This window comes from Cheilinus undulatus, linkage group 5, assembly GCF_018320785.1.
Source record: "Cheilinus undulatus linkage group 5, ASM1832078v1, whole genome shotgun sequence".
Classification (NCBI taxonomy): domain Eukaryota; kingdom Metazoa; phylum Chordata; class Actinopteri; order Labriformes; family Labridae; genus Cheilinus; species Cheilinus undulatus.
The window spans coordinates 44,582,139-44,607,837 of NC_054869.1; the positions used below are offsets into that span (position 1 = coordinate 44,582,139).

Here is a 25,699-nt window from a genome sequence, read left to right on the forward strand (position 1 = left end):
CACTGCCACCTGCTGAGATCACGATGAGAAACACTTCATCAAATGAATAAAGAAATAGTACAGGTGCATCGTAAACTATTAGAATTCAGTATAAAAAGGTTATTTTTGAGTGATTTAATTCAAGAGGGAAAACTTTAAGTGTCAGATGGTGTAAGGAATTATCACCCTCTGGGTGTAAGTGGACAAAAATGGCAGTATCCATAACAATAAAAATGATATAAATTAATATTTCTTCCAATTTATTTTGCATTTTTTTTATTTAAGATCAGACCTGATCATAAATATTAAACATCTGTTTAGTTTTATTGAATCTAACCCTTCAAATGCCAGTTTAAGTGCAAAAGAAAGATGTTTGTTATGTAAAAGGGACACAAAAATGAAATATTATTCATATGCTGGATGCAAATTTGATTTCCTTGAGGGGTATTATCACAGCCTTCAATCTGTAAATAATAAGCAACAGTTTTGATTTTTATGCATTGTTCTTTAAACAGTTCCACTACAGAACACGAGAGAAAAATCATAATTTCCCCATATGCCAAATACTAGAAAATGCCTGATGTCTAAAGGAAAAAAAAAATTGGAAGTCATGAGTCCAGAATGTCCTTTTTTTTTTTTGTTTTGGCTGGGGAATGGTGCCTTTAGATTCTCTTATTTGCCCATTTTTAGCTTTCTCTTAATTATGGACCCAGATCACACTTAATGTGCGCTGTTTGAAGATACAGTGACACTACAGTGTGGTAGCATGGCTTTGTCCAAACTTTTAAAAAATATATTACAGGCATCAGATTCAAAATAGGCAGGTTTTTACCGAACCATGTTATTTTTCCATTTCAGCATATAGAATATGTCATCTTTGTGCTATTTACGGATGGTAAAAGGTTTAAATGTTTTGAAAATCACATTTTTAATGAAATATACATGATGTCCCAACTTTTTTTGATATGGTGTTGTAGTTTGCTATCACCAGTCACATGTATAGGTCAAGATTAAAGTGTTTTACAATTCTTATATCAGAGAAAAGATGGAGGTAAAATTCCCATCATGGCAGTTCAAACTCACAACTTCCCATGAAAACAGGAAACAGACGTCTTTCTGTTGATGTTTTTATATGTAAAGAGTTCTGACCTCAAAAATATTACAGTATCAAAAATAGAAGTATATACAAAATAAATAATATTGAAAACAATGAAAAAGACAACAAAACATTATCATGGCCACATCAACTAAACTTTCACCATCAAAAAGAAACAAAACAGGCTTTTCACATTTTGTCATCATCGTTCAGTTCACAGCTGATTTTATCAACAGTCACTTTTTCTCCCCCATAAAAACTGTAAACAAAAGAAATGTATATGGACGCCTTTTTCTGCCACTTAAACAGAAAATAAAAATTACATCCAGATTTTGTTAAATATATATATATATATATATATATATATTTTTTTTTTAAGCAAAATCGTGAGATAAAAAATCTGAATCATGACAAAAAGTCATATTATGTCATTCGGTCAAAAGTAAAAATAATGAAATAGAAAGCCAAAAATCATGAGATAAATGTTGTAACTGATTTATTATCTCATAATTTCAACTTTATATCTCATTAATCTGACTTCTAATCTCATGATTTTGACTGTATCTTAAGATTATGATTTACTAAAGCTCAACTCTCGACTTTCTATCTCAGAATTATGATGTTCTTTAGCTCAAACTGATTTTTTAAAATTTCATATCTGACTCTTTAATCTCATAACTCTGGCTTTTTATCTCATGACTTGTTCTTCATAATTTCGATTTTTGTATCACTCTTTTCTAATAACTGACTTTCTAGCCCATAATCATGATTTATTAAATCTCAGAATTAAGACTTTTTAAGTTAATCGTTACTTTTTTTTCCTCACAATTAATTATTTTAATCTAATGATAACTTTTAATCTCATGATTACGTCTTTAAACTAAAATGAGAACTTTTAAATTGAATAATTCTGACTTTATCTCATAATTTTGACTTTCCATCTTTTGACTTTGGCTTTTTATTTTTTACTGGGGCTCAAGATTTTAATATTATTTTTTTTTATCTAACCTTCATAATTTTTCCATTGTGAAGTGGCAGAAATGGGCTTTCAGAATTGTAGGACCGGTTCACAAAATGAAGGAAGGTTATCTGTTTTACTCTGTCAAAGAGTATCAGAGCCCAAAGAGGACATGCAACCATACATTTTTTTTTACTACACTTACTGTTGTGGACTCCCCACCATGATTTTTTTCTACAAACGGCAGGTGTTAAGCCTGACCAAGTCATCAAGTTGGTGTGTTTGGAGGACTATGATGATGAAAATTGGTTGAAACTTTCCTTTTGTCTGAGATCTCCAATGTTTTAAACATCAGCTATGATCTGAGACTTGTGTAGTCAAAGTGTGGATAACAAAAACACAGAAATGACTCACTGTCAAACGAGCAAAGCCTTAGTAAATATCTACTCAGGGCTTCTGTACTACAGAACCGTCTCCATCTCTGAATTTAACTGTTGGAAAGCAGCAAATGAATTCTGTAGGTCCAGTAACTTGAAGATGTACAATGTGTCCCTTATGACTCAGAGAATGAGGTAACAGTCTGAAATGTGGATAAAGTGTGATTAATCTTTAACTGTGACTCAGCTCCCTACCATGCTGTCTGTGGTCAGTGCTGCTTCTAGGGTTGTCACGATACGACATTAAACTTTGATCTGATACCAGTAAAAATCAAATGATATCCATAACTGCTCTGATACCACAAAAAACTCATAGAGAAGTCACTGACACCCAAAATTGGGTATTTGAACAGGCAAACTCATCCATGCAATCACAGTACATCACAGTACTGAAACACTGCCACTGTTAAGTGAAATTCAGTTTGCCTGCATCTTTTGCCAGTTTCATCCCTCTTCTATGCCCCTATCTAATGAAACTGTAATTTTGGCATTTTTGATACCACCAGTGATTACAATAACTGGGATTGTATCGTTCTAAAACGTGGTATCATAGTATCCAACATTTGGACAACCTTAGCTTCTTCTCTAAAGACAGCGTCATGTTTGAGTCTTTAAATTGAAATTCCTCCTCTGACAGTCGCTGTTCATGATCCCAGGATCCTCCCTAAACACTGATGTCCGTGATCATGGTTCATAGGAGTGTTGAAAGTTAATGAAGTGTTGCTCCTATTAGCTAGTAGTCCCTCTGCCAGCATCTGGCGTTCAGGAATTCCCTCAGCGTTTGTCTCGTCTTTTGTCTATTTCCTTTTTAATTCGAGTTTCTAGAGCTGCCTTCATGGCTGAATCCAGGATGTTCTTTTCTGCTACGCGTTCCACCACCTTCTCAGGCTTATCCTCCTGTAAACAAGAGTGCATTAGCAGCAGAATTAAGCTACATAGGCCAAAGAGCAAGGACTAATAATCAGCTGTAGGTTTGTGTATTAACCTTGTGTACAAGGACGGAGGTGATGGAGCCAGAGTCGGCCTGATAGTCCAGCCAGAACAGTTCGGTCCCATGAGTCTCTGTTTCCGTGCTTGACCCGCTCTCGTTCCACTCTTCGGCCTCTGCACCCACGCCCGGCTCTGATCCATCTGAAAATCAGAGCACATACGTATGGTCCCTCTCTTCACTGCTTCACTGGGGAGGCATGAACTCAGTAAAACCATACTAAACTTACGTCTGCGTCTGGGATGGTACACTTGGATGTCGGGCCGCCGGGGTCGCCGTGGGATCGTTGTGTGCCGCCGCCGTTGAAGCTCTTTGGCCTGTTTCACCTCCTTATCGTAATCATCCCTTCAAGAATCAAGAAATTGACTTTTTAGTACTGTTTTGTTACGATGCACTTTGGACAAACATCAAGTGGATGACTATGCTGCTAAAATGTTGCTACTTCTTTGGTTAATTTCTCTTCAACCAAGCTTTATTGTAGTTAAAATATTAAAATATTTCTGTAGGTATCATTATTATCACTATTTTTAAATACAGAAAACAGATTTTTTTTTACCATAGAAAAGCAAGGAGCCGTGTATGATTACTTTGCTGACCTTGATTTGCTACAGCATTAGGGATTTTTAAGGGACAGAAGAAAAAAAGTAGATTGATGTCCACCAAAAATGCTTCAGGGTTTAAATTTAAAATTTCCAAGCACTTTGATGCCCTATAAACAAATAAAAAAGCAACTATTTAGAAAAAAGAAGGAACTGAGATCTCACACTGACATAAGTATCCAGACCCTTTACTCAGTAGTAAATTGTAGCACCTTCGGCAGCAATTACAACCTCAAGTCTTTTTGAATATGACGCAACAAGCTGTGCACACCTGGATGGGGGGGATTTTCTGCCATTCTTCTTGGCAAATCCTCTCAAGCTTAACAAAGAAATGTGGACAAGTTCTGATAAGACTGGCGCTTTAGCAGCATCCATGCTAATCTCTTCCACCATAAATGCACTGGCCTCTTGTTACTGCTTGCTTACGTCACGACTCCGCCACACCCGAAAGTACTGCCCCTCGATGCTGATTGGTCCTGTCACTTTCTAACCGGGCCATAATGGTGGGAGCTTGGCAAGATGGATTTACCAGTGAGAAACACAGAAAGGGCGTATCCATCTGCTTTGCAAGGTTACCAGATCTGTGCTTTGCAAAAATTCTGCCTCTGAGCTCTGATGGCAGTTTCGATGACCTCATGGTTTGGTTTTTGCTCTGATATGCATTGTCAGTTGTGAGGCCATCTATAGAGAGGTGTGAGCTTTTCAAAATCATGTCCAATCAATTCAATGTACCACAGGTGGACTCCAATCAAGGTGTAGAAACACTTATGTTTTGCTAATTATGTTAATGTGATATTTCAGTTTTTTATTCTCAACAAATTCGGGAAAATTTATTAAACCATGATGGGGTACTGAATGTAGATTAATGGTAATAAAACTGTTTTTTTTTTTCAACTGTAACATTAAGCAGCAACATAAGAAAACTGAAAAAGTGAAGAAGGTCTGAATACTTTCTCAATGCATTTTATATTGAAAACACTGTTTCCCTTTTTCCACAAGTAGGGATACAACTACAGCTTGCAATACATTAAAAACTGATACATAAAGAAAATTTAAATTGATTTGTCAAAAATACAAGAAGCGCATTTTAGTTGTGATAAATGTGTATCAATTTTACCTTTATTAATTCTTGTCTAATTTATAGTTTATCACTTACGATGAATAATGTGCAGTAATGAAAGGAAAATAAAAAGCTAAATGTATGTCATAATTAAATAATAATAACATAGTGAACCACAAATCAACATTAATCTTTTTTAAGAACATTTAAAACATATTTTAGAATCGTGATATAATCGTATCGTGAATCCAGTGTCATGATATGAATCGATAGTACCGTTATCATGTTTGTTTCTTTGCTCCAGTGACCTGACACATTGGATAACTTTGGAAAACAGGCCTGTGTAACCTCATGTTGTGTAACACTGGGAGCTTAAAATCCAGTGTATTAATCGTAACCTACTCTGTATATGAAGCTTCATCTGCCATAAGTTCAAATGTTTAAATAAATCCCCCTAGCTTCACATAATAACCTGAATGTTTTGAGTTCGCCATGATGCTGCTAACAGAAGCTAACGTTAGATGAGGAACTCACCTAGCAATCTGGTTCCTCCGGATATGGTGCAGGAAGCCGTGGCTCATATCCAAACGGCCTCCAGGTTTGTATTTCAGCTCATGTGATTCATCGTCCCCTAAAATATCCATTTCAGCGAAGAGTTTCAGCACAGTTCCAATATTAATGGGCAAATGACGTTAGCGATGGCAACAAGTCCCTATCAGATCCATGGACACTGACAAAAAGCTACATGCTAGCTAATGAAATGGTGGTCCAGTTGGAACTAGCCCGGGGTTTACACTCAGCGCAGTATTAGAAAAAAATACACGCTTTATAAAAAAAAACTGAGTTGGAAAGCAATGGGATCCAGAACTCAACACAGAATATGATTCTGAAGTTGAAAAGACGATAAATATATGCTGAACATAGGCGAACAAATCTATAGTTTATATCGTGTACAGTGATGCATGGAGGAATGTCTCCGGGTTAGGCTTTAGTCGGCCGTACTGCAGGAGGGACGTACAACCACCGCGACTTTTGACGCGCACCGTGCTTGCTTCATCCATTCACCAATAAAGTAAAGTTTTTTAACCTCTTTAAACAAAAAACGTTAACTTATATTTGATACGATGGTTTCTGTAAAACGAGAAAGAGAGGCTGCAGTGGACGACGACGACGATGATAGAGGTAAGACATAAACTTTAAACGTAGCTTCAACGTTTGGTTAGCTGATAGCTACTGTTACTGTTAGCAAACAAGATGTGCGTTTTATTTTACTCTCATTTAAGTCTTCAGACTAATACAAGCTGGGCGAACAGTTAGTTCTACTGTATAGTTTTAGCTAGGTAAAACGTTGACAGCAGCTTTAGTTTACTTTGAATATTAAATCCATCAACTCCTGACAGCATGAATGCTAGGTCGGCTAGCTTGTTTTGCTAGCTTATGTTGCACCTCTCTCGAGTACACATTGGTTTATTTTTGTCAATTTTCCCCTATTATTTCGCAGTTGCACCAAAAATAAGCAGAGGACGTGTAATAGAAGACAGGAGAAGTCGCCACTGTCCTTACCTTGACACTATAAACAGGTATGACAATGTTTAATGAACCTCTGTGTTATAAGTGTCATGCAATGTTGTCAAACTTGTTGATGCTTTCAAAATCCACGTTTTGAAAGGATAGCGCCGTTATTGCACCAAAGTGTACATAAAGCTTTTACAATTCTTCAGATCCTCTACAGCCCTGCAGTTGATTTTCATTTTGTTTTCTTTATCCCTCAGGAGTGTGCTGGACTTTGACTTTGAGAAACTCTGCTCCATCTCCCTCTCTCACATTAATGTCTACGCCTGCCTTATATGTGGAAAGTACTTTCAAGGTAGGGGATGGATTTATTTATTATTTATCCGTTTATTTGTTAGGGACAATACATAAGCATTGTTGCATTTAATTACAGTGCAGCAGATGCAATGTATAAAAGACATCTAGCCATGACTAATTTGCAGTCCTTGTCCCTGGTTAGGCTTTTAAGAAATAACATATGATACAACAGAATAAAATGGACATGAAATGGATCTGAAATGTATCCACTGATCTAACACTGCCTGGTCTTCAGCCTCATTTTTCATGTTTTTTCTTTTAGGTAGGGGTCTTAAGTCTCACGCCTACACCCACAGTGTGCAGTTTACTCATCATGTGTTCCTGAATCTGCACACACTCAAGTTTTACTGTCTGCCCGACAACTACGAGATCATTGACTCTTCACTGGAGGACATCACGGTAAGTGAGGTCACTGTGTTGCTCGACCTTTAAAATCATATGTGAGATTAATGTTTTCATTCAGAATCAGCCCTTTAAGAAGTTAACGTACGAGGTTCCTTATGTTCAGAGAAAAATGGTCCGTTGATATGTGGTATAAACGAAAACTATGAACGTATTGGCTTATAAAGAATAGTTAAAGTTTAGAGTCCTCTGTTAAGTAGCAGACAAAGATGATTATGTGGACAGTGGTGCTCTGGAACTTTACCCTTAGCCATGGAGACCAGCAGGTTTAATTCCACTCTAGAGGTGGACAGAGATTGTTTTTTGTTTGACTTAGGGGAAACTGAGGATGAAATCCATCTTCTTTTTTTACTGTCATATTTATGATCACTCAAGGGATGTACTTTTCTGGAAAATGCCTTTGATTAATGCTGAAATTTTTTGGTTGAGCAGTAATCAAAAAGACTTGAATTTTGCCTTAGAGGAGAAACATTTTTATAGAAAATAATGTCTTCATAGCTTGGTAGAAAATGAATGTTTTGCTGAATACTGAGCTGGAAAAGTTGCTTAATTGCTTGTAATGAATTGATTGCTGGAACACTGCAACTGTGTCTCTGGTGTCTTATAAATCTATGAGGGATGGGCACTAAGTAAAGTTAAATCAATCATATATATCCTATGCCAGATGTTGTTAAGGTTAGGGCCAAGAAGAGGTTGCCTCCAGAAAATTTCCATTTGAAGGGTCATGCACCCTCAGCACTTCACCCACTTTGCTCAGTCATACCACAAATTCACTTTTGTTTACAAAGCAAAATTGACTAACCCTAAATCATTTCGCTGTTGGCAATAAAGTGCTGAGCCAAAATTTTGTGCTGTGTAAACAGAACTTAGTGTTTTTAGTCCTTCTCTCGTTGTCTCCACAGTACGTGCTGAAGCCAACTTTTACCAAGCAGCACATCGCAGGTCTGGATAAGCAGGGGAAGCTGTACCGGGCGTACGATGGAACGACCTACCTGCCGGGCATCGTAGGACTCAACAACATCAAAGCCAATGACTACGCCAACGTGGTGTTACAGGTATGAAAAAGTGCCTCACTGGTCTCCTTTGGAAATGGTTGTAAATGTCAGGAATGCCCTTAATAAGCAGATATTTCTTCTCAGGCTTTTTCCAACGTTCCACCTTTGAGAAACTACTTCCTGGAGGAGGAAAACTACAAGGGAATCCGCAGACCTCCAGGGGACATCATGTTCCTCTTGGTGCAGAGGTTTGGTGAGCTGATGCGGAAACTTTGGAACCCGAGAAACTTTAAGGCTCACGTTTCTCCACATGAGATGCTGCAGGCTGTGGTGCTGTGCAGCAAGAAGAACTTCCAGATTACCAAACAGGGTAAGGCATCTGCTGACAGAACCCATCATGCTGTACCACTCTAGATATTACACAAGCAGACTTTTAACATGCTACACTGTTAGAATCAGGTTGTGGTGCTGACTGCTTGCTCTATGTTCTGCAGGAGATGCTGTAGACTTCATGACATGGTTCTTGAACGCTCTGCATGGTGCTTTAGGAGGAACAAAGAAAAAGCCTTGTAAGTGGTACATTCATAACAGTTAAAGCATAGAAAACCTTTCTTTAAAAATGTATTCAGGCATGGTTTCCACTCAGAGAAAGTCAGTTTGAACTTCAGGGAACAGGCACTTTAAAAGGTAAGGACAGATTTAATCTTAGACCTTTTGACAGTAATTGTCCATCACTGTTACAGCCTTCTGAAAAAAAAATAAGAAATAAAAAATAAAAATAAAAATCACTGCCCAAAAACACAAGGAGACTGCCAACAAAATAGTGATACCACACAGGATTTGAGGGTTGAAATAAGACACACAAGTTTGACTGAAACCAAAAAGATGTAATTGATATAGAAAATGAAAATAAACATAAGGAAACAAAAGGGGCTGAAGACGGCCAAAAAAACAAAAGATGGGAAGGGGCAGGGCCAATCCATACAATAGGCCGTCAAACTTGGCAACAGCAGAGCACTTACTCAAGGACGAACAAAAGCCCAGAAACAGGGCAATGTTTTTCTCCAGCACAACCTAAAATACAAAAAAAAAAACAAGATTAAGGTGAGTAAGAAAAGAAAAAAGACTGCTTGAGGGAAAGGGACAGACAGTCCACTGTCCATATGGACTGTTTCTCCTGTACACACCAAAACCTGCTGATCGGTGATTGGTCAGTACAGCTCAGACTTTAGAAGAACTGGGAATTAAAAACCAGATCACTGTCAATGCTACAATGCTACAATCCAGACCCTTGTGTGGAAATACTCAGAAAATTTTTTTGACTAAAGTTTCATGTTTTTCCTCCAAGTGGAATGGTTTTCAGAAAGATTTTGAAATGTATTGCTTACTCAATACATTAAAGTATATAGAAAATAAGGCAAAAAGATATGAAGGTAATATAACGTTACTAAACTTAGCACAACACGTAAGGAAATTGGTGTTTAGTAGATTATTTCTATGCTGTAACAATGCCCCTTGGCAATAAATCTTATACTGTTAGAAAGCCTTTTAATTTCCTCTTTAATGGTGCAAATTTGGTAAAAGTGTCATTAATTCATGTTAGAAAAAAGAAAGTTAATGTCTTTATATTTTTGTCTTCCTGCTCTCATAGCAATCATTACAAAAGCCTTTCAAGGCTCCATGAGAATCTTCTCCAAGAAACTTCCGCATCCTGATTTAGTAAGTTTCCTGTCTGTGTCCATCTACCCTGTGTTTTACAAGACATAGATGTTTTTAATGTAATAATTTTTTTTTAAAACTATGTACACTTTTGTTTTCTAGCCACCAGAAGAGAAGGAGGCATTGCTGGTGACAGAGGAGTACCAGGAGCAGATGTCCGAGTCCACCTTTCTTTTCCTGACTCTCGACCTGCCAACAGCTCCGCTTTACAAAGACGAGAAGGAGCAGCTGATTATCCCACAGGTCCCTCTCTTCAACATCCTGGGCAAGTTCAACGGCAGCACAGAGAAGGTACCAGTTCACTCACACCTTTTCTTAGATATGTGCAAAACAAGACTCAATGCATCTGCGCAGTTCAAAATCTTTGGCATGGATGAAGATATGTTTTGGGCCAAAACTGTATGGTTAACGTTTGGCATCAGTAGCTTTGCCTTCATCTGAAGGAGCTCTTTGATGATAAGTGCACACTTTCTTCTCTCAGGAATACAAAACCTACAAAGAGAATTTCCTGAAAAGGTTTCAGCTGACCAAACTTCCTCCGTACCTCATCTTTTGCATCAAAAGGTTCACCAAGAATAACTTCTTTGTGGAAAAGAACCCCACAATTGTTAACTTCCCCATCACGTAAGTGCTGTTTATTAACAGTAAATCTAAAGGTGTAGCTTTGGTTAGCATGTGTTAAGGCCATGCTGACCATTGAAGCATGTGGTTATCATTTTAATGTGTATTTTGGATTTTTATTCATGAAGCCACTTTGTATTTTTGTTGAAAGGAATGTAGACCTCCGTGAGTACCTGACAGAAGAAGCTCAAGTTACTGAGAAGAACACCACTTATGACCTCGTCGCCAATGTAGTGCATGATGGGAAACCCACAGAGGGAGCGTACAGAATACACGTTCTTCATCATGTAGGTCAAAGAAAGATATTTATGCTATTCTCTAGATTTCTAGGGTAAATGAGTACACCAACATGATCACATTAATCCAATCACTGGAAAGTTTGGAGTAATAATTGGATTTATCCCACAAGTACATTCGCATAAACGCGATCCTGGTAAAAGTACTTGTTCTTGGTTCAGACCAACTTGTGCTGTTTTGTCTCTGAGCTAGATCTTTGATTGGACCCAATAATTGCAGCCCGGCTCTACCTGAGCTTACGCACATTTTCTACAAGCCCATCCCATTAACTGTATTTATGGGTTTAAGCTACAAGTCTGAGTTGTTTTAACGCCAGAAATCTGTTCACCGGAGATCTAAATGAGCACAACACAGGAGTATGCATCACAGATGTGGTCTATTTATTAACGATAAACCAAGGATGAGGAGCTGCAGCCATTTTCATAGACAGTTTAAATATTTCTTCCCATCTAAGAGATGGAGATTCATTGAGCGCTGAAGAAAAGGGATTTTAGGCACAAGCTTTATGTATTTATCTCATTTTTCATAACCTGACAATGGCCTTTATCTGAAATGTGACTCCTTGTATAATCAGGCAACTCCAGAAATGAGATCTTCAGTTTATTAGGGTGTATGTTAACATACTTACTGTTACAAGAAAAACCTTATTAAAATGCATCAAGGTCTGTTTTGACTGTGTTAATCCTTATATTGTCTCCCTGTGGTCAAATAGGGGACTGGGAAGTGGTATGAGATGCAGGACTTGCAGGTGACTGACATCCTCCCCCAGATGATCACCCTGTCTGAAGCGTACATCCAGGTTAGACGTCCTGCTCACTCTGTGATGCCAGAAAATACCATTTCATCTGCTGTTATTCTGAGTTCATGTGTTTTATATGTACAGTGCCTATAAAAAACATTCACCCTCTTAGATATTTTACTCTTTTATTGATACCAGTCATGGTCAATATAATTTTGCCTTTTTGAAAAAAACAAAAAAAAAACAAAACAAAACCTCTTGTCAAAGTGAAAACAGATTTCTGCAAAGTAATGTCAAGTACATAAAAATATGAAATGCAAAATAAGAGATTGCATAAATATTCACCCCCTTTAAGGTGACTGGCTGAATTCAACAGAGGTCCAGACAACTGGTGCTAATGGTCTCATAATTAGTGAAATGGGGATCACCTGAGTGTAGTGAATATGTCTAAAATGATTTTAGAGAAACCTGTGTCTGGAAGGTTCAGTCACTAGTTAATCAGTATTCTGGGCCCCCATTACATCATGAAGACAAAAGAACTCACCAAGCAACTCAGAGAAAAGGATATTAAAAAGTACAAATCAGGGGATGGATACAAAAAAATCTAGGGCACTGAACATCCTCAGAGTTCAGTTAAATCTATCATGAAAGATGGAATGAATGTGTAAATCTGCCTAGATCAGGCCATCCTCAGAAACTGAATGACCGTGCAAGAAGGAAACTAGTCAGAGAGGCCACCAAGACACCTATGACTACTCTGAAGGGGTTGCAAGCCTCAGCAGCAGAGATGGGAGAGGCTCTGCATACAACAACTGTTGCCCTGGTTCTACACAAGTCAAAGCTTTATGGGAGAGTGGCAAAGAGGAAAGCCACTGTTGAAGAAAACTTAAATCTTGACTAGAGTTCACCAAAAGGCATGCAGGAGACTCCATGGTGAAGTGGAAGAAAGTTCTGTGGTCTGATGGGACCAAAATGGTGCTTTTTGGCCATCAGACAAGATGCTATGATTGGCAGACACCAAACACAAATATCGATGTGGAGGGGGTGAATATTCATGCTGTTGCTTATTTTACATGACATATTTTTGTTTAATTAACATTACTTTGTGGAAATCTGTTTTCACTTTGACATGGATGATTTTTCTCTGTATTTTTTGTCGGAAAAGCCAAATTATATTGACCATGATTGATTTGTAAAATCACTAAAAGGGTAAAACATCGAAGGGGGTTAATAATTTTATAGGCACTGTATTTTTTCTTTCTAAATTTATATTTTTATGTGACTTTATACATTTATTTGACTTTTAAGTTAAACAACATCTTTAAATTTAATGTGAACTTTAAGATTTGCATAATGGTGCTGAACTAGCTAACTAGAGTTATTGTTTCTTCTCTTAGATCTGGAAGAGACAAGGCAGTGATGATGACACAAACAACCACTCGGGGAAGTAAGTGTGCCAGGATTTTCCTGTGTGACTGGCCAGACGTGTCACTATTTTGGAAATGAACTGAGTATTTAATCAGTGGAGAAAAAAAACAAACAAACCATAGAGGCAGACATCTCTGGATGCAAAGTCAATGTAAATGTCCCAGCTTTTTTCACAGTTTTATCTTTTTACTTTGTGGAAGTTTCTAAATAAACAACCTCCAAGAACACGTGTCTGATTGTGAGATTTTAAATGAATTATGTTGTAGGTATTTGGATAACAAACAGCAACGAGGTCACAGAAGAAGCAGCTCCACAGCTTTTTGTTTTCAGTTGTCCCGGTAGTCTTTATTAAATACAGAAAGTGCATCTTTCATGGTTATGGACAACGGTTTCTTACAGTTTTCACATTCATAACAACATATTTATGGCAATCTACTTAAATACACAGTGCACATTACAGTAAACCCTGCTGAGACTGAAGCTTCAGACTGAACTGTAGCCTCAATCTTATGGTATGGCATGCAAGCTGAAGAGTTTCATGATGAATATATATGGCTTAGTTGATTAGAAACAGCAGATGACATTTTAATGTCAGTAGTTTAAAAGAGGGTGATCAGTACATTACATTTTAAACTTGAAGCGTAAATCAGTGTAAGAACATTTGTTGAAAGTGCAGATGTTTTCAGAGCAGTCATGAACTTTCACTGCTTCCACATGAACTTCTCACAGAAGGCCTGATTCTGTAAATTAAAATAGAAAAAGGGATGTGAAACTGATTGAAAAACACATGATTACTTAGACTGGGATGCCCACAATGTTTAGTCTTTTTTAAGAAAGGTAAATTCTCTAATGCAACATTTTTAAAGACATAATTCTGACAATAGAACCTTCATGCTTTTGCAAAAGAATCATTTTTATAACTCCATACTGTCTGCTGCGAAATGTGAGTCACCTGTCTTGTTATAAGGTTTGGTTTTTCATCATTGATCATACATGCAAAAGAAGGATTACATAAAAAAAGCACTTTGCATGTTTGACATGCTAACTTCAGCTGATGGCACTCATGCATGCAGCTCTACCAGACTGAGATAAACTTACGCCACATTTCTTAGCAGTCTGAACGTCTTTGCACCAGTACTTTGGTCCCCAAGTGCAACGATTCTTCCCCAGCAGCTCAAGCTTTCTTGAAGCGACGCACAGATCAGCTCTCTGTAAGGAATAGAAAAGAAAATAATTTATTCTTATGCATGTGGAATGCAGCAGTTTATCTTTGACAGATGTTGCATGTGCAGTATATACCTTTAAAAACACAAAAGGGAAAAAATCCTGAGTAAGTGAAGCAAAGGTGCTTTTTCATGTTCTTTTGTGCTGAGGTGGCTACAACAAGATCAGCTTTTTTGGCCTGGTGAGTTTACACAGATAACGATTTTCCCTTCTTTTTAGCCTCATTCTCTATAAGCATTAAAAACTAAAAATCAAACTATTTAACTATTTTTTGTCTACTGAACATAATACAAAAGTGAAGAGGAGTGCAAAGATGCTAAAATAAACATTTTGTAATCATGTTACAGCCAATTAAAGAGGGTAGATTTTAGATGACTGGAGAATTAAAACACTGAAATACATTTGGGCTGGCACAGTTTGACATTTACTGCAGATTTACCTATGCTATATCCTATAATACTGTGTAAAGATGGGGATTAATAACTTGTCTCTTTGTCCCTCCAGTAGGAAAGGTAATTGTACGCATTCATGTGCTTTAGAAGTTTTTATTCTTACCTCACAGGCATGAGGACCACCCATCTGGTTTCCTAAAACCTCTTGCAGCCGAGAGCCATAGAGTTTAGTAAAAGCCTCACACTGAAAGAGAGCAGAGTCATTTGTTTGTGTGTATTTAACAGCAAATAGAAGTTTCTATCAAACCATAGAAACTATTTCAGAAAGTTTTCAGAACTTCACTTTTTTCAATGATGTTATGTTGTAGCCTGACGCTACAATCGTTTAAATAGTTTTTTTCATCAGCCTACACCAAGTACGCATCATAAGCAAGTGAAAATAGAGTTTTAGAAATTTTGCAAATCAAAGAAGTTAAACAAAACTGAAATATCACATTGACATAAGTATCCAGAACCTTAGCAACAAAACTTGATTTTTAACTCGGGTTTAACTCTTTACTGAGATGTTTCCATACCTTGATTGGAGTCTACCTGTGGTAAAATAAACTGATTAGCCATGATTTGGAAAAGCACACACCTATCTGTAGAAGGCTTCACAGCTGATAATGCATCTTAAAGCAAAAACCAAAACCATGAGGTCAAAGGAACTGCCTGCAGAGCTCAGAGACAGGAGACAGGATTGTTGTAAGGCATCAAGAGAAGACTGAATGCCCCCCAAGAGCACAGTTGCCCTTTAAAATTCTCAAATGGAAGAAGTTTGGCACAACCAGGACTCTTTCAAGAGATGGTTGCCTGGGCAAACACAGCAATCGGGGCAGTGGGGCCGTAGTAAAAGAAGTGACAAAGAACTTGATGGTCACTCTGACTGAGCTGATGAGCTCGTGTGGAGATGGGAAAATGTTCCAGAAGGACAACCATCACTGCAGCTTTCACCGATCCAGGCTTTATGGTATAGTGGCTATAGAAGGAAGCCTCTCCTCGGTGCAAGACACATGAAAGCCTGCTTGGAGTTTGCAGAAACTCCATATGAAAGCCAAGCAGGAGAGCACTGAGGAGAGGCTTCTCTCAGCTTCCATCAGTCACCTGAACTAGAGATACCGTCCAATTTATCTGTTTGCAGCTTTTATTTAATATCCAATACGGCACTACATATAGAATTAAATTGGCTTTTTCACTTGGAACAGCACTATCTTCTGTTGTTCTACTGTAGATCTACTCAAGTATTTGTTAGGGATGCATGATAATCTATTTTTGCCAGTATGACGATATCTATGTTTTAATTTTAGCTGACACCGGTAACATTATTTATAGATCAAGTTCTGAATTAAAAACTTTGAATTAAAGTTTAAGGATTGAGAATGAACAAAGAAAAACACTCCAGCTGACATAGGTTGCCTCAAACTCCAGAAAAAGTCAGACATAAAGACCGATATTTACATCTGATACATTTGCTGTAAATAACTCCAATAATCCTGCTGGTAACAATATTATGTTGATAATGTGTGCATCCCTAGTATTTCCTATACTTGGAGTACAGTGTGAGATTGTTTTCAGGGCTTATTTTAATTTGAACATTACTGTCGTCATGTTACTTATACTCTCACTCCTGTGTTTGCACACAGCCCTACAGTTTCATGCCCTTATATGGGCATAAAAAGGGCATTTTTCTACGTCTAACAAGGAAAATCATGCAGAAGCTTCTAGCCTACAAGGACATGGTATTCATACATTTAATAAAACAGGTGTGAACAATTAGCAGGTTAAGAATGTGACATGACTCTGACATCGGCTTCTTTAAGACAGGGGTTCTCAAACTTTTCAGGGCTAGGGACCCCTTACAGGGCAGAAAATTTTCCAAGGACCACCACGTAACCCTCATGCTGAATAAACACATGTTAACTGCCATTTGTGCTCCTAGATGCTGTATTTTCAACTCTTCAACCTAAATACAAGCTCTTGTCCAGTTGAGTGTGGCTTCTTACTTTTTGCGATCCTTTGAGCAGCCAAATAAAAAGCCCTCTGTGCTTTTCTGAGGTTGTGGTCAGGTTCACCATTCCTGCTTTCTGGCAGATGTATTCCTCACCCTTTTGTTGGAAAAAATCTTTTGTTTTATTTTTAAACTCTGCATGCTTTATCTGATGACGCTTTAGCTTGGCCGGCTTCATGGCTTCACATGAAGACACGCAACACATTTTGGTCTTCTGTTGCCGAGTGTGACGAGTGATAGATTTATGTGATATGTCACATTCATATCTGAGTTTTTATTGGCCCCAAGCTGATTTATGTGGGAGTCATTGGTGTTGTCCCTATGTGTATTTATTTGCTTTTTAATGACATGGCATTACTTTAATAATTTATTTTAAATTATTTCACAGACCCCCAAGCTGTGGCTCGCAGACCCCAGTTTGAGAACCACTGCTCTAAGAAACTTGAAGAACAACTTTAGAAAAATCTTAAGATATTGGTGAATGAGGCCACTTGCTGGTGCAAAATAGAAGTTGTACTTCAACCACTGGTTAATTAACCACTTTTAGCATTAGAATCAAGCTCAAGCCCCACGTGACCTAGCCCCACCCCTCTTCCTTCCAGTGTCATTATAATGGTCGAGATGATTGGTCGGGTGCCACTGTTTAGTCTGTCATCTCTGTCAGTCACATCATGGTACGGGTCTATGGCTCTGTGATCACCCAATCATACAGAGTTAGCATTGAAGGCGACAAAAAGATCTGAAGTCTGACCTCAGCATCACCTTAGCTAAAACAGCCACTTTAATGAGACTTCTGGTTAAATCCAGGAGAGGCCATGCATAAAAATATACCAATGATAGAGACAGACAAAAAGGCAGCATCATGTGAATACACTTATAAATTATAGCTGGTTAAAACTTGTATGTAAATAGCTTTTAAGCTTTGATTTCTGACAGATATTTCGGTTTATTTTGTGGTGATGGTCAGACCTTGGGGATGGCCTTTGGGTGCTGGACACACACAGACTGGAGGAAAGAGGAAACCTCAGGTTGGGTGGAGTTTAGGCCCAGGTGAAGTCGGCTCAGGACAGCCAGTGTACGGCATGAGTCACAGTCAGAGGGGAGGAGAACCTCTGGGTAAACATGGATGGGAAGTGTGAGGTTTAAGTCAAAGTAATTGACCAGAAGTCACATTTAGAGGTTTTACAGACAACTGACCTGGAGCAGTCTGCTCCTTGAACATACAGAGGTGCAGCAGAGTGCAGATGGTGTGAGGAGCAGCAGACGACATGAGGAATTCAACGATCTCTGTCCCGTATTTGTCCACAAAATCTTCACACTGGTCCTTGTAGCTCTCTGGTATCAGATCGCACACCTCCTCCATGAGCTTCATCAGAGCATCCTGCAGGAAAGAGACAGTCAGATATGACATTGACAGGAGGTGTAGAGGGAGGGGGATGTGCTTCAACAAATACGTCACCTCAGTCATATTTTCAGGCAGCAGGGTCTCCAGTTTTTTGATAACAAGCACGCAAAGGCTGCAAACTGGGCTGAACACCTCCTGTAGAGGACAGGAGACATTTACAGTGTGAAACTTTCAAAATTTAATTTCAACTTTCATTTGAAAATCCACCTCTGCTTTCTCACGCTCACTTGTGTGTTGGCAGGGCTGTCAAGGACTGGACTGGAAACCTCTTTATCAGAGGCAGTGTGGGGAAGTTTCTGCTGCTCTTCCTCCTTGTGAGCAGCACAAAGTCCAAACACGGCACAGGTCTGCACTGGTTTCTACAAAAACACATACAAGAGGATTACTGAAAGACTGCTTAGTTATTCTCTTCAGCAAACATTTCACCACTGAAAAGACGGTGGCACACAGTGAAGGTTTTTGTCAACATCCTTTTAATTTTTGTGGGGAGATCTACCTCTGTCACAAGAGTCATCCCACATTCATTAACATCAATTCTCAGAGAGTGAGCAGTACAGTCACCAAAGGATAAATGAGAAGCACATGAGAGTATGCCTGGTGTTTAACCCACAACTATTTGCATTTAACTCAGTTTCTCTCCAGCTTCAGCCAGCAACATTTCTGCAAATCTCTGATCCTCGCAGCCATCAGCACCCAGGGGCCTCAGAGTCTTTACAGTTACAGCTTAAGACCAGTGCATGTGCAGTCTTTGTTTTCTCCTTCTATGGAGAATTTATGTAATTTTTTTTTCAGTTTACTAGGTGTACAATTCTTTATTGGTGGCAGCACACAGTACATAAGATGCTGCATAGACTTCTTTTTATTCAATTCAATTCAAAAACACTTTATTTGTCCCCAAGGGGCAATTTAAGGCACTTTAGAGCAGCAGCATTACAAAAAAGAACAAAGGTTAGAAACCTGAACGATTAGGTAAATAAAATTATTGCCCCCCCCATTGCAATTTAATATGCAATTATTACTCAAGTTCTTTCTCTTCTCAACTAACAAGCAATAAATAATTCTCTATTATAACAAACATAATATTTAGTAGATTAAGGCCAAACAACACTGAAAAAATGTCTAATTGCAAATATTTTTGACTCACTGCAGTTTCAATATAAACTGTTGGGTTGAATGAGGATATTATGTCTACCTCACTTTTAATATGAGGAACATATACAAAAACATGGGAGGCCGGATGTTTTGCAAACTTATCTTGAAAAAACAAGCACTTACATGTTTGCAGGATGTTGAGGGCACAACATCTCTGCCTTAAGCCCGTTTCAGACTGGGAGCGTGACACGTGCATCTGGACCGCGACACGCCTGGATTTCAAGTTTGTTTGCATGTTAACCAATCAGGGCTTTCATACTGCCTGCATGAGCGTCTGACCTGCCTGACACGCGCAGCTCAGGCATGGAAAATGTAGAGATTTAAGATGTCATCTATTTTGTCCTCATGCTACGTGCCGTTTTGGGCCATAATACACAGGAGAATGATAAATGGTATATTTACCCTTGTTGTAGCACATATGAACATCCACGTGGGTAGCACATGTTTACAATGTGTTTCTTGATAACCCTGTGGAAGCCCACTAGCTTAAATGCACCTGTTTAATAAAGTTGGTCTCTAAAGATATACTATTAGTGACACTTTCTATCTCTCTACACTGGTAGAATATGTCACAGGAAAGATAAACACAGCATGAGTGCACATCTAGTTTGTGCTTTTCAAATAAAAAGCACAGTTTAGCATTTCTGTAGAGAAACTCCTTTTGTTTGTACAGAATGCTTTTACTTTGAAAAGTTCCTGACACACTGCCACTATACATTGAATCATGTCGCCTGTGGGGGGTTTATTGAGGTAAAAATTCTGAAGAATGATAGAGCTCTGACAGCAGAGAGATGCAGCAAATATGCAGCAAACATGCAGCTAACATGCGCAAAGTGTGAAAGCTGCACCGGCAGGAGCCGGAGCAGAAACATGCTAGCAGCAAAACACGCAGCCAGTCTGAAATGGGCTTTAAAAAAGTATTAAACTGCTGGACACTGTGGGTGAACTACATGATATGAAACTATTTACAAATGCTTTACAGTTTCAACAAGATTCAAGCTCCCAAAAATTGAGCAAGTGGACTGACTTTAAATCCCCTCACAGAACATGGAAAGAATAAACTGTAATAGCAGCTAAATGCACTACTGTTTTCTGACACCAAGCTTTGTATACAATGTATATTTAACTGAAAAAAGCAATTAAAATACAAGTAAACTAGTATTTTGACACATTTCAGAGTAAAGAAATGCACCATCTGCAATTTGAAAATTGCAATAGGCCATATTGCGATTTTATCTAAATTTTGATAAATTTCCCAGCCCTACTTTTTTTAATGAAAAACAACATGGATGAAAATGTTGTCTTGTGTAAAAGAGATAAGTAGTGTGCACATTAAGGCAAAATGCACTCAGGTGCAGGACAAGGAAATAGTTTACTGCAGAGAGAAAAACAAGTCTCAGTAAGTGCTCACAAAGTTCCTTCAATGGGTCCATAAGATGCCTGTAAAGAGGCTAAACTCACCATGTGACCAGAGGTTTGCTGCAGGACTTTTGGTAAATACATCTTCACCTGGGATTCACACTCTGATCTCTGTTCTCCAGGGAGGCGCTTGCACAGAGCGTGTAACGTTTCATACACAGTCTCCTGCAAGAACCACAGCAGTTAGTGTAATGCAGTGATCATCAGACCCTCACAGCCTCCAATACAGCCCTCAGAGGGTTTCTTTATTAAAGGAACCTCCAAAAACAACTAAAAATGAATCAGTTTTACCTAGAATGATTTTTTTTTCTACTTTACTGCCAGTCATCAATGCTTTAACAGGAGCTTCCTCTGTGTGGATCTTTTTGGCTTCTTTGGGATCCAGCACCCACTAAGGGCTGTGCATGTCCTATTTTGAGTAAATACAGGACACTTCTCACATCTCATATCTTTTCTAAATGAATATAATTTAAAGCCAACAGTTATTTTTCTTAAGAGTTGACACTGTTAAATGGTGGAGCATTTAATACCAATGTGTGAAGACAGATTTGTGTTGTTAAAATTAAGTGTCAAAAGGAAAACTTTTTGGATTTCTAAGTTTATTTTCATAGTTGAACATTTTGCGGTTAGGATTAAACACTTCATGGTTAAATTAAAAGTTGACTATATTTAGGTAATTTATTTGTGTATATCTATAAACTAAAGGTGCTAAACTGATAAAAATGTCGCAAAATATGACTTAATCTACCATATTCTACTTTTCCTGGGGACCTTCATCACCCAGAACCCTAAGTTGTAGCACAATACCAGCTCCCTCATCAAAAAATCCAGGATCTACTTCCTGAGGCAGCATAAGAAATTCAACCTGCCAAAGATGATGATGGTGCACTTCTACACCGCCATCTTCACCTTCTCCATCACAGTCTGGTACGCTGCAGCCACGGCGAGTGACAGAAACAGGCTGCAGTGTATCAGCTGCTCTGCAGGGAGGGTGACTGGCAGCAATCTTCTATCTCTCCATGACCTGTATGCCTCCAGGACTCTGAAGCATGCAGGTAAAATATCAGCCCCTCTCAACCCCTCTCACCCCGGGCATGGACTTTTTGAGGCCCTCCCCTCTGGTAGGAGGCTGAGGGCCATCAGGACTAAAACCTCCCACCACAAGAACAGTTTCTTTCCCCTTTCCTGTCAGTCTAATGAACAGTGCACCGGCCCTCTCTCCTTCCCCTCAGGACTTTGACTAAACCCCAGAACCAGCAGACTGAATAATCCATGTTTATACAGACTCATATGTTACTTTATCACACACACACGTCTTTATCTCTACAGTTCATAACTGCACACTGTGTGTGTGTTATACTCATTTAGAAACAAATCAACTATAAGCTATTCACCAGTAAACCTGCACATCTGTACATACATACCTTTGTGATGTTTATATTGTGTTTTTATTTTGCTACTATATATATATTTTTTTTCTATAACAATCTATTTAAGTCTACTTTATTTTATTTTCAATAAACTGTTAATACTTTTATTCTTCCTCTATGTTACTTGTTTTGCACCAAACACCAAATCAAATTCCTTGTATGTGAAAATTTACTTGGCAGTAAAATTTGACTCATGTTATAGTGCTAATAAGTGCTAAATTAATCATTTTACTCTCCTAACAGCACTGTAATGCAAGAAATAAGAAAAATTGTTTGTTTGTCAGAATCTTCTTAAAAACTGCAGAAGTGGTTTTAAAGAAAAACAATCACTTTTTAGAAATAGTTGGTGAATGAGGAGCAAAGTGGCTGTATATGTGAGGTTCCGCCAACACTCACCTTTGTGTCTCTGCTGGAGATCATGTTGGCGGACAGCTGGACAATCTGGCTGCATTCAGAACAAACATCCAGGGACTAAAAACAAAGAGGACACAGTTAGATTACACCTTTCGGTTTGGAGACATGCATCCCAACATGACTTAATACAAAAGTAAATGGACTTAGGCTTGTATAGCACTTTTCTTTTTCCATCTGACTACTCAAAGCGCTTTTAAACACCAGCCCATTCACTCCACATTCACACACTGATGGCAGAGGAGAATTGGCCATCCGTATTGTCTTATCCCATTTAAACACACCCATACCCATTATACACCACCAACATAGCATTGGGAGTAAACTGAGGTTAAGAGTCCTGCCCAAAGACTGAAGGAGCTGGAGATTGAACCCAGGACTTTCCAAAGGTAGTATGACAAACTCTGCTTACTGAGCCACAGTGAGAGTGAAGTAAAGAGGATAAGTTTAGTGTTATGCAGTGTGCATTGTATCTATATAACACTGCTACCTCATGTTATTAAAGTTTTTATCTACTATCCAAGTTATGAGATATAAATGTATTAGCAAATTTCACACAAGATTTTGGAAAGAGGGTGTTTTTTTTAAAGATTTATTTAATTAAGATATTTATTATCTCCTCTATTGATGCTGGGTGGATATTATGTTAAAACTGATATAAATTAAACAAGGAATAGCAAAAATAAGAGTAAACTACATCCTGCACCTTTTAAAACTCTTCTATTTCAGATTGTGTTTATTTTGTCATTGATCCTCTATCTTTTCCATTAAATAAAAATAAAAATCAATAAATCTATCAAAGGTTAAATGAGACATTGTTATTGTAGGGGAAGACTTAACTGAAATCTGCGCAACCTCTACTTTTATATAATAGACTTTTTAACTGTTGTAGACTGACCAGGATAAATGAAAACTGGATTTCACTGGAGCATTTTCCTTTCTAAAATGGTTTGGACTTTTGAGTGGACCGTCCAAAAACCAAATATAATTTGATATGTTGGCATGAATGCTATTAAATACTTGATCTTGTGGTTGTTAAGTTATTGATACTTTGACAAATTTTCAATATAGCATCTTAAAAAAATGCAATCTTTCACTTTCATGATTATAGAATTAAAAAAGAATGGATGCAAGACTTTGGATTTTTGCTGTTATCCAATATGCCAATATTTACTATTTAATTTTAGCTGATACTTATACCAATACTGATATTTAAATATCAGATCTAAAACTTCAGTTCTTAAAACACAATATTTAACATGTGAGGATGAACAGATTAACAAATATCAGTCCTTAAAACACTACTTACAGTGTATTTTATTTATTTAACCTTTATTCAACCAGATAAAGACCCACTGGGATGGAGATCTCTTTTACAAGGGTGACCTGGCCAAAGGGTCAGCAGCACATGTCATCATAAATAATATATTTCAGAGACAGATTACAACACTAAGTTAAAACAGGCAATAATTTAGAAAGTACATAGGTACACTGCAGATAAAGTGCTGGAAAAATGACTCACAATAACAAGTTCATAAACACAGGCACTGTTCCATGGACTCATGATGTCTGTCATTTAAGACAGAACGAAAGGCTCCAAGTGAAATGAGTTCGGACAGTTTCAAATCAGTCTGGAGAGTATTACATGCAGAGGGGCAGCAAAACTGAATGCTTTTTTCCCCAATTCAAGTAAAGGAATGAGGATAAATAAAGACAAAGCCTTCAGCTTATGTAGGTCTGTTGGCCCACCCTTAAACTCCACTAAGACCAGTAATTACAGCTGCTAAAGACAGACTGTTATCGCCAAAATATCAGCAGAAATGTTAAAATCTGCCAATATGCTAATTTACATCTTAACTCATAATCTGCTGATACTGATATTGAGATAATATTGTGCATCCCTAATTGAAATGTACCTAAATATTAGTCAAAATGCATCTATTTCATGAAATAGTAGGGTAGGAAAGGAATATATCAAACATTGTAGAAAAACTCCTGCACAATACCTAAATTGCAAAAAAGCAATGACAACGTTCATATTTTTACAAAATTTAGATATATTCAGGAGTTTGAGTATAATTTAGATAATTAAAAACGGGATTTTGACTTGTGTTTTTGTTGCCTGACTGATATCTTGTCGAAATTTAAGATTCTAATATCTTGCCAACCCTTCAATGGTGGTAAAATGAGGAACTCGAGCAGGCTTACCAGATATTTCTGTTGTAGAAATGATACTGGATCGATGATGAACCTGGAGTCTCCTTTATATGCAGACAGAGAGAGAAATAAAACGACAATTAGAGAGAAATACGTATTTAAACAGAGCTCAATGACCAGTATTTTAGCTATATATTACCACAGTGTGAATAAAACAGTATTATGCCATAAATAATACGATATCAGCCGTTATATATGACAATAAACGACGACTAGTCAGGTGTCATTATTTCAGATAAATTGACGTTTTCCGGCAAACATGCCTCCTACCGGGGCTGAGGTAGAGCGCGAGGACAACCAGGAGGAAACAGGAGGCAGACATGATGTTTAGGAGCAAAAACGACAAACGGCGGAGGTTATTTTTCTGTTAACATCAGCGCTGTCATTTGGGCTTGACCGGAAGTACAGGTTGATGGAACCACCAATCACAACGGCAGATAACATGCGCAGGCGCCGTGGGGAGAAAATTTAACTAACTAACTGCGTTGTTGTTTCGTCTTCCCTGCAAGGATTTTTCTAACTGAATTGAGTTAAAAACATGGCTGAGGTGCTGATTCCAGAAATTCGAAAGGTTGAGGATTCTTTATGAGCTGTGTCTTAGAGATCTCTAAGTTGTCAAACTTCCACACAAAAATTTTACAAAATGATATTTATCCACTATTTTACAGTGCATGATGCCACCGTGTGGAATAATATGACTATAACAGATACAATGAAAACCTTCTTTAAACATGAATGGTACCAGAAAAAGGTTGTTTGTCGATGGTTTAATTTGTTTATTAATTGTTCTTACAAAGAATTCCATTGTGTTTGTG

General features: G+C 37.9%; 3 protein-coding genes across 3 annotated transcripts; 1 reads left to right on the plus strand and 2 right to left on the minus strand.

Annotated features, from left to right (window-relative positions):
- Positions 1-331: 331 nt before the first annotated feature.
- Positions 332-5,995, minus strand: c5h2orf68 (chromosome 5 C2orf68 homolog). Its single transcript, XM_041788279.1, has 4 exons — positions 5,652-5,995; positions 3,688-3,803; positions 3,456-3,601; positions 332-3,367 (listed from the first exon to the last, which is right to left on the minus strand). Exons 1-4 carry the CDS (start codon positions 5,759-5,761, stop codon positions 3,245-3,247), a joined length of 495 nt encoding a protein of 164 aa, XP_041644213.1. The 5' UTR covers positions 5,762-5,995; the 3' UTR covers positions 332-3,244.
- Positions 5,996-6,108: 113 nt separating this feature from the next.
- Positions 6,109-13,412, plus strand: usp39 (ubiquitin specific peptidase 39). The gene is made up of 13 exons (XM_041788278.1): positions 6,109-6,299; positions 6,619-6,697; positions 6,890-6,984; positions 7,249-7,385; positions 8,291-8,443; positions 8,528-8,753; positions 8,878-8,952; positions 10,035-10,102; positions 10,205-10,393; positions 10,584-10,726; positions 10,875-11,010; positions 11,733-11,819; positions 13,157-13,412. The coding sequence occupies exons 1-13, from the start codon at positions 6,242-6,244 to the stop codon at positions 13,208-13,210; spliced, it is 1,500 nt and encodes a 499-aa protein (XP_041644212.1). The 5' UTR covers positions 6,109-6,241; the 3' UTR covers positions 13,211-13,412.
- A 92-nt stretch (positions 13,413-13,504) lies between these two features.
- On the minus strand, positions 13,505-25,296 carry sftpbb (surfactant protein Bb). The gene is made up of 11 exons (XM_041788564.1): positions 25,155-25,296; positions 24,876-24,928; positions 22,653-22,727; positions 20,869-20,991; positions 18,483-18,614; positions 18,310-18,390; positions 18,048-18,231; positions 17,820-17,962; positions 14,967-15,047; positions 14,286-14,396; positions 13,505-13,927 (listed from the first exon to the last, which is right to left on the minus strand). The coding sequence occupies exons 1-11, from the start codon at positions 25,204-25,206 to the stop codon at positions 13,889-13,891; spliced, it is 1,074 nt and encodes a 357-aa protein (XP_041644498.1). The 5' UTR covers positions 25,207-25,296; the 3' UTR covers positions 13,505-13,888.
- Between the last annotated feature and the right edge of the window lie 403 nt (positions 25,297-25,699).

What these genes read in the sequence shown, in the direction of transcription:
- usp39 (XM_041788278.1), top strand. Translation starts at nt 6,242, where the DNA reads ATGGTTTCTGTAAAACGAGAAAGAGAGGCTGCAGTGGACGACGACGAC. An exon ending in AGGAACAAAGAAAAAGCCTT is followed by an intron (nt 8,953 to 10,034) that starts GTAAGTGGTACA and finishes CTGCTCTCATAG; the next exon opens with CAATCATTACAAAAGCCTTT. An exon ending in AACTTCCGCATCCTGATTTA is followed by an intron (nt 10,103 to 10,204) that starts GTAAGTTTCCTG and finishes TTTGTTTTCTAG; the next exon opens with CCACCAGAAGAGAAGGAGGC.
- sftpbb (XM_041788564.1), bottom strand. Translation starts at nt 25,206, where the DNA reads ATGTCTGCCTCCTGTTTCCTCCTGGTTGTCCTCGCGCTCTACCTCAGC. An exon ending in CGCGCTCTACCTCAGCCCCG is followed by an intron (nt 24,929 to 25,154) that starts GTAGGAGGCATG and finishes CTGCATATAAAG; the next exon opens with GAGACTCCAGGTTCATCATC. An exon ending in CAAGGAGCAGACTGCTCCAG is followed by an intron (nt 17,963 to 18,047) that starts GTCAGTTGTCTG and finishes ATGTTTACCCAG; the next exon opens with AGGTTCTCCTCCCCTCTGAC.
- c5h2orf68 (XM_041788279.1), bottom strand. Translation starts at nt 5,761, where the DNA reads ATGGATATTTTAGGGGACGATGAATCACATGAGCTGAAATACAAACCT. An exon ending in CGGAGGAACCAGATTGCTAG is followed by an intron (nt 3,804 to 5,651) that starts GTGAGTTCCTCA and finishes TGATTCTTGAAG; the next exon opens with GGATGATTACGATAAGGAGG. An exon ending in GTACCATCCCAGACGCAGAC is followed by an intron (nt 3,602 to 3,687) that starts GTAAGTTTAGTA and finishes TCTGATTTTCAG; the next exon opens with ATGGATCAGAGCCGGGCGTG.